Raw genomic sequence first — 7,794 nt, 5'->3', positions numbered from 1 at the left:
CAAAGAAAAAAAAAAGAGCAGTTTATTCCAGCATGATGAAAATAAAAAGTGCAAATACAGTCCCACGACATGTTCAGTCATCATCTTTCTGAAGCTCTTCAATGAGACGCTGTCTTTCTGCTGCCTGTCGCATCCGCATCATCACAAGACTCTCGTAATCCCGTTCTGTCCGCGCAGTGTTCTGGGTAAAAGAAAAATATTGTCAGTACCAAGAGTATAATCACTATTAGTATGGTGCTATTCTGCCAATTTAGTTTAATTGCATTCAGTGCTAACAATATGGTGCTCTCTATTTTGGAGAAACCAAGAGATTAGGTGATTACAGAGTGCCACTTTTAATTTGTAAGGATGACTTTAAACTTCCAATTGCTTCTCACATTAATACTCTGCTTTCGTCTTTTAAACAGTTTCAACAAACCTGTCGTAAGGCTGAGGAACAATATTTTGTCTTCCAGCTAAGCATTTGCTTGCCTTCAGGACATAATACTGAATGCAACAATTTCAGATCAGACCTGGCCAGTTTAACACAAGGTTATCAACCTGTAACATTAACTCTTTTTTTTCCCCTCTGCCGATGTTTGCCACATGACCAGCTGCGCAACAAGTCCTACTTCAACACACACAAAATACTGCAGGAACTCAGCAGGTCAGGCAGCATCCATAGAAATAAATAAACAGTTGACATTTCAGGCCGAGGCACTTCTTCAGGACTCGGCCCGAAATGTCGACTGTTCATTTGCTTAAATGGGCCTGACTTGCTGAGTTTCTCTAGCATTTTGTGTGTGTTGCTTTGGATTTCCAGTATCTGCATAATTTCTTGTATTTATGAAGTCCTACTTCAGTAAGTTAATCTTATATTTTTTCAGTTGCCAACTTAATCTTGTTATTGATCCTTAATTGTAAAAAGAGGATCACAAAATAGAAATTCTTTCTCACTTGATTAATTTCCTTTCATTTCTCTTTTGTCCCTCCACTATCACCCCCGATCTCTCCCTCTACGTTCAGTCCTCAGCTTCATTCCTCCGTGCCCTCATTTCAGTGAATTCCAAGCCCAACATGACAATGAGCTCTTCTTCTGCCATCTTTGAGGCCCACTCCGTTCACTGCATGGGCTGAGGTCTCTGGCAAAACATTTTCCTCATCTCCGGAATTTCCAACTGGACCCCTCCCTCTGGTTGCCTACCCCCTCTGTACTTACACATGGCATCAAAAGTTATCTACACTAACCCACTTCCCTGTGAACTAACAGCACTTTACTCAATTAATCAACACGGAGATCAAAGCTGCTGATGGAGGTGACACTTGTTTAGCAAGGTGACTTATATCTCAGCTCAGACACCTCCTCTTTCCCCTTCTGGACCACGATCACACCACAGGACACCAGTCTACCACAGTCACTGACTTCATTTGGTGATGAGATCTGGCCTCCAAAGTCCCCAACAACACACCACCCAATTCTACCTGTCTTCTGGTAAATACATTTTTTCACCTGTTTTGTCCTATACAGCTTGATTATTCCCATCTTGACTCTACCCATAGCCTCTTCTTCCATCACTGTGGCAGGTCTCCCAACAACCACACCCCCCACCAACAATATTCCACGGTTCCAGCTTTTCATCATGGAGGTATGAGCCTTCTACAGAACAATCCCACACCAGGATGGCCTTAGGGTCATTTGCTTCTTCCTTGAGCGGAGGACCAAGAGGTGCCCATCACCACAACCCTCCTTTACCTGACTGAACCGAATCCTACATTAAGTAGCAACTTCAACTACCAATAAAAATAGCAAGAAACTGCTGGAGGAAATCAGTGGGTCAGGAAGCATTTGTAGAGAGAAATACACAGTTGATGTTTCTGGTTGAGACCCTTCAGCAGGACTGGATTCTGTCCTCTTGCCCTGTTGAATATCTATATTCTTTGTAAAAGGTTAAAATATAGAAATCTGAAAAAAGCTCCATGCAGTAAATTGGGGATCAGAACAATTTCAATTTAGGTCCTTACTTTGGGCCCGTTACAAAATAAACAACCATACTTAGATCTATGCACGGCAGCTAAATGGACTGACTAACGTTATGCAGTGATGTATTTTCCAACTGGTATAAACCAAAATATTAGATCCTTGCATATTTACTAAACAGTGTTGTTTCTAAGCTGCTCTAGTCAAATACATGATAATAATCTTCACATCAAGCTGATTCACAAAGTGCCTTCATTAACAGCATTCTAATTAAATAAAACTGTTTATTTACAACCACGTAAGTATATTACATTTAACACCAGATGTGCTTGATATCTGTCCTGTCAGATATGACCAATCTGAATAATGTTTTCTCTGATATACAATGGTTAAAATAATAATAAGCACCACTCTATCAAACCATCCATGAGATGAAGTGACCCAGCTGGTGGCGTAGTGGCATCAGTGCCGGACTTCGGGACGAAAGGTCCTGAGTTCAAATCCAGTCAGCTCCTTTGCATGCATTCCATCCGTGCTGGGTTACAAGCTGGTGATCTCTTTGGAAACTCACCCGGCAGAAGGCAATGGCAATACAAGATATTAAGGGGAATAGATAGAGTGGATAGGTATACAAGATATTATGAAGTATAGATAGAGTGGACAGCCAGAGCCTCTTCCCCAGGGCACCACTGCTCAATACAAGAGGACATGGCTTTAAGGTAAGGGGTGGGAAGTTCAAGGGGGATATTAGAGGAAGGTTTTTTACTCAGAGAGTGGTTGGTGCGTGGAGTGCACTGCCTGAGTCAGTGGTGGAGGCAGATACACTAGTGAAATTTAAGAGACTACTAGACAGGTATATGGAGGAATTTAAGGTGGGGGTTATATGGGAGGCAGGGTTTGAGGGTCAGCACAACACAGGAAGGGATTGAACAAGGGGGGATAAAACAGTGTCGAGGTATGCAGAAACGAGTTCGGTGGGGCAGGAGCAAGCTGAGACAATAGGTCTGCCAGGACAGGCAGGTTTGTGGATCTTGGGTAGGAGGTAGAAACGGGAAGTGCGAGGTGTGGGAACTATAAGGTTGGTAGCAGTGGATGGGAGATCCCCTGAGCGGATAAAGTTGGTGATGGTGTGGGAGACAATGGCCTGGTGCTCCTTAGTGGGGTCACGATCGAGGGGTAAATAAGAGGAGGTATCCGCGAGTTGTCGCTATGCCTCGGCAAGGTAGAGGTCAGTGCGCCAGACTACAACAGCACCCCCCTTATCGGCGGGTTTAATAATAAGGTTAGGATTAGTGCGGAGAGAGGGGAGAGCAGAGCGTTCTGAAGGAGTGAAGTTGGGATGGGGACAAGGTGCGGTGAAGTCGAGACGGTTGATGTCCCGTCGGCAGTTAGCGATAAAGAGATCCAGAGCAGGCAGAAGACCAGAGCGGGGTGTCCATGAAGAAGAGGAGGGTTGAAGACGGGAGAAGGGGTCATCGGTGGGGGTGGAAGAGTCCTTGCCGAAGAAGTAGGCTCGGAGACGGAGACGGCGGAAGAAGAGTTCCGCATCATGGCGAATGCGGAACTCGCTGAGGTGTGGGCGAAGGGGGACAAAGGTGAGCCCCTTACCGAGGACAGAGCGCTCTGCCTCAGACAGCTGAAGGTCGGAGGGGATGGTAAAGACCCGGCATGGATGAGAGCTGGGATCAGAGGGGGGAGGAGGCAGGCTGGGGCTGTCAATGGAGAGTGGAGGGTTGGGGTGAGAGGAAGATGGAGCCACTGAGGGCCCAGGAGCTGACGGTGAGATCTGAGGGAGACAGGGTTGTAGATTGGTGATGGGGGAAGGGGAGACGGAAGTCACAATAGCAGCACATAAAGACCCGGCCTGGAGTTCAAGGCTGGAGTCGCAGTTGGTGGTTGCGCAATCGCTTTGAAGGTGTCCATGGTCGTTGCTGGAGTCCGGGTTTTGAATACGCCCTGAGGTGTTGGAGCCGGCGAGATCAATGGCAGAGGCAATCTGAAGTTCATGCCTGCTAGTTTCATGGCCAGCAGGCTCTGGAGTCCGTAGGTGTAGGATCTTGCGATCTTTGCCTAACATGACAATTTGTACTAATAATTTGTATTGATTTTAATCCATGCCCCTAACTATCATGGTTCAGCTAATCAATTGTATCTTTAGGAATGAAAGCAAAGGGGAAGGTTTCAGTTGAAGAGACACATTAAATGCTGATAGTGGATTTTTTTTTGAAGATGTAACTGGTAGACAAAATTAAAGAGAACCTGTTGGTGTGGAACTTGGATTTCAAATCTCCTTTGATAAAGTTACACACAAGTAATTAGTATGCAAAATTAAAGCACACAGCCGGGGTGGGGGCATGGGGAAAATTGATTAGTAGCTAGGGAAAACAAACAACAGAAATAAATGAGAAAATCCTAAGATTATCAGTGGGATATTGAAGAGATGAATGCTCACACTCAGGCATTTGAAAAATATGTATCAGGAATTTATTTGAGGAAACCAAATGTAAAATTTCTACGCTGCCAATGACTTGAAATTGGGTAAGATTGTGTGGAGGATGCAATGAGATTTAGGTAATATGAAGAACTGCGCACATACATGGCAGATGCAGAATAACACGTATCAATGTGAAGTTTTCCACTTTGCTATGAAAACAAATGCTTACCAAGGATCTGGGTGTCACAGCACTCACCAAGTAGTTAAGGTGGTAAATGGGTATGTCGATCTTCACTGCAAGAGGTTTTGAGTACAGGAGCAAGGATATCTTGCTTCAGTTGTATACAACCTCGGGTATTGTGTGCAGTTTTGGCCTATCTATCCTACTATAGAGGGAGTGCAGCAAAGGTTCAATATATTTATTACGAAGGTGCCAGAGCAGTTGTATGAGAAACAACTGGGTTCACTTGCATGTACTTAATAGAATTTAGGATAAAGAGGAATCTTATCAGGATGTACAAATTTCCAGCAAGGCTCTTTAGGTTGGATGCTGGGATGACAATTCCCATGGCTCGGGGGTTTTGTGGATGGGGAAAGTATATGATCACAATCTCAGGATATGGGGGTGTGAAACTGAGCGCTCAAATGAGATAAAATTTCTTCAGTCAGAGGGTGGTAGAAGTCTGTGGAGACCAAGCTGATGAATATGTTTAATGTGGTAAGCAGATTTTTTTTTGACACAAAAGTCTTCAGGAGGCATGAGGAAAGATTGGCAGTATGGATCTAAACAGAGGATCATCCATGATTGAACTGAAAGACAGACCAGGCTCAAAGGGCTGAATAGCCTGCTCTTGCTCCTATTTTCTATGTTTCTATGAAAACGTGAAAGTAGACTGAGATTCCTTGTGCCAGTGCATACGAATAAACTTGCAAGAAAGAATGAGAGAGAATGTAGAGTTGCAAGAAAAAGTTTGGTGAACCAGATAAATCAAGGTGAAACAGTGATAGTCCCAGTTCATACATGGCTTGGCTCTGGGCCAGAGGTTAACAGTTAAAAATCCTTTATTTCTACCAATCTTTCAAAAGCCATCTGCCCATAATAGGGCCAATAGAAATGTCCAAAACCATGAAACATGAAATGCATTTCAAGGAACCTTACAGAGACTTTGTGTTGAATCTACTCTGGAATGTGCAAATATGGAACTGGCAAAGCTCTGCTGTACACAGCTAGTTACCTACAAAGAAAAATCTATCATTACCTCTCGAATCATAAGGTTATTTTATGAGGGAGACGAACTGCAGTACGCTTTGTTGTTTAGGCACTCCCCTAATCTGTTCATTTCCTGATGTGCACCCAGAGTTTTTAATTCCTGACAAAAAATAATGCCTCTAATCTATAAATATCAGCACCAAGTTTAAAAGTACCAAACTAATTTAGTCAGTGTCACTGTAGAAATTCCATTGGGTTATGGAGTTCCACAAGAACACGTGAATGTGCAAGAGAGAGCAGAAATGAATGAGAAAAGTGTGGGAAGAAAACGAGGGAGGGAGGAGACAAAGTGTGAAAGCACGGTAGACAAACATGGTGAAGGAGCAAAGGAAAGGGTAATTTATTCCACTGTCAAAGAGGCTCTGCATAATTCAATAAAGTATGTCATTAACTGTTCTCCAGCTAGACAGAACTGAAAGGGTCAAGAGTTTCAGTTGCTTTTGGTGAGCAGTAGCATTCTCGTATGTGATATCATCGCCTCTCCTAAACAGTGCTTTCAATGTTTCTCCCAATCATGTTTATGGCTGAATTGTACCTTGGTGGCAGTGTAATGGTAACCTTGGTCAGCAGAGCAGAGTGAGCTTGTCCAATTCCCAACATGACCACTGTGCTCCAGCACTCGGCAGGTGAAGACAGCATGGCCACTATTAGGAACGCACAAGGGGGTACAAACTCATGACCCATGGCTGTGGCTTGGCTACACTTTACAGTTCTCTTCTGATGACTGCAAGAGAAGCCTGAGAGAGTTTCAATCATTTAAGTATGATTAAACCCTCCGCTGCACTGTTGCAAATGCACTATCGCATTTGCTGGATGAGGAAATGAGACTATGTAGATTATATCTAGTAGTGACAGTGGAAAGAAAGCCAATATATTCACTACGCTTTTGAGTTAAAGTGACTGAAGAAGTTACCTGTGTATAGAGTTTTCCCCTAATCAGCATACACTGTTATCAGTCATGAAGTAGAATGTATAGATTCATGTTAGTTAGAATTAAACAGAGACCAAGATGAAAAACAGGCCATTTTGCCCACCTTGACCATGCCAGTGTTTATGCTGCACATGAACCTCTTCCCATCCTGCTACACAAGACTACAAGACCATAAGACATAGGAGCATGATTAGGCCAGTCAGCCCATCCAGTCTGCTTGGCCATTTCATTATGACTGATCCCAGACCCCATTCAACCCAGTACACCTGCCCTCTCACCATATACCCTTGATGCCCTGACCAATGAGGAACCTATCAACTTCTGCTTTATATATACCCACAAAATTGGCCTCCACCAGAGTCTATGGCAGAACATTCCACAGATTCACCACTCTTTGGCTAAAACAAAAAAATTCCTCCTTACTTCTGTTCTAAAAGTCACCTCTCAATTTTGAGGCTATGCCCTCTAGTTCTGGATACTCCCACCAGAATGCACATACTCTCTACATTCACCTTATCTAGTCCTTTCAACATTCGGTAGGTTTCAATGAGATCCCCATGCATTCTTCTAAATTCCAGTCAGTGCAGGCCCAAAGCTGCCAAATGCTCCTCGTATGTTAACTCCTCCATTCCCAGAATCGTCCTCATTTTAGAAACATGGAAAAACTACAGCACAAATACAGGCCCTTCAGCCCACAATGCTATGTCGAACATGTACTTACTTTAGAAATTACCTAGGGTTACCAATAGCCCTCTATTTTTCTAAACATAAGTTTTGTAGCATAAGTACATAATATTACTATAAATTACAGAATAAATAGTGCAAAAGGAAAGGATTCATGAGATGCAACAACAGGAATTCTGCAGATGCTGGAAATTCAAGCAACACACATCAAAGTTGCTGGTGAACGCAGCAGGCCAGGCAGCATCTCTAGGAAGAGGTACAGTCGATGTTTCAGGCCGAGACCGTCCTGACGAAGGGTCTCGGCCTGAAACGTCGACTGTACCTCTTCCTAGAGATGCTGCCTGGCCTGCTGCGTTCACCAGCAATTTTGATGTGTGTTGCTTGGGTTCATGAGATGGACGGGAAGAAGCAGTTTTTGAATCATTGATTGCTGGTCTTGAGGCTCCTGTACCTCCTCCCTGATGGTAGTAATGAGAAGAGGGGCATGTCTCGATGGTGAGGGTCATTAATGATGGATG

The 7,794-nt window shown here is 43.8% G+C and overlaps 1 protein-coding gene across 1 annotated transcript in view; it reads right to left on the bottom strand.

The window, feature by feature from the left end:
• dnajc17 (DnaJ (Hsp40) homolog, subfamily C, member 17) overlaps positions 1-7,794 on the bottom strand; it is a 123,303-nt gene continuing 115,509 nt past the window's right edge. The window contains exon 11 of the mRNA XM_072264702.1: positions 1-181. Coding sequence (XP_072120803.1) covers positions 74-181 — 108 coding nt within the window. The 3' untranslated portion in view covers positions 1-73. The remainder of the gene's footprint in view (positions 182-7,794) is intronic.

The sequence above is a fragment of the Mobula birostris genome, chromosome 1 (genome assembly GCF_030028105.1).
Source record: "Mobula birostris isolate sMobBir1 chromosome 1, sMobBir1.hap1, whole genome shotgun sequence".
NCBI classification, from domain to species: Eukaryota; Metazoa; Chordata; class Chondrichthyes; order Myliobatiformes; family Myliobatidae; genus Mobula; species Mobula birostris.
This window is presented reverse-complemented; position numbering and strand designations above follow the sequence as displayed.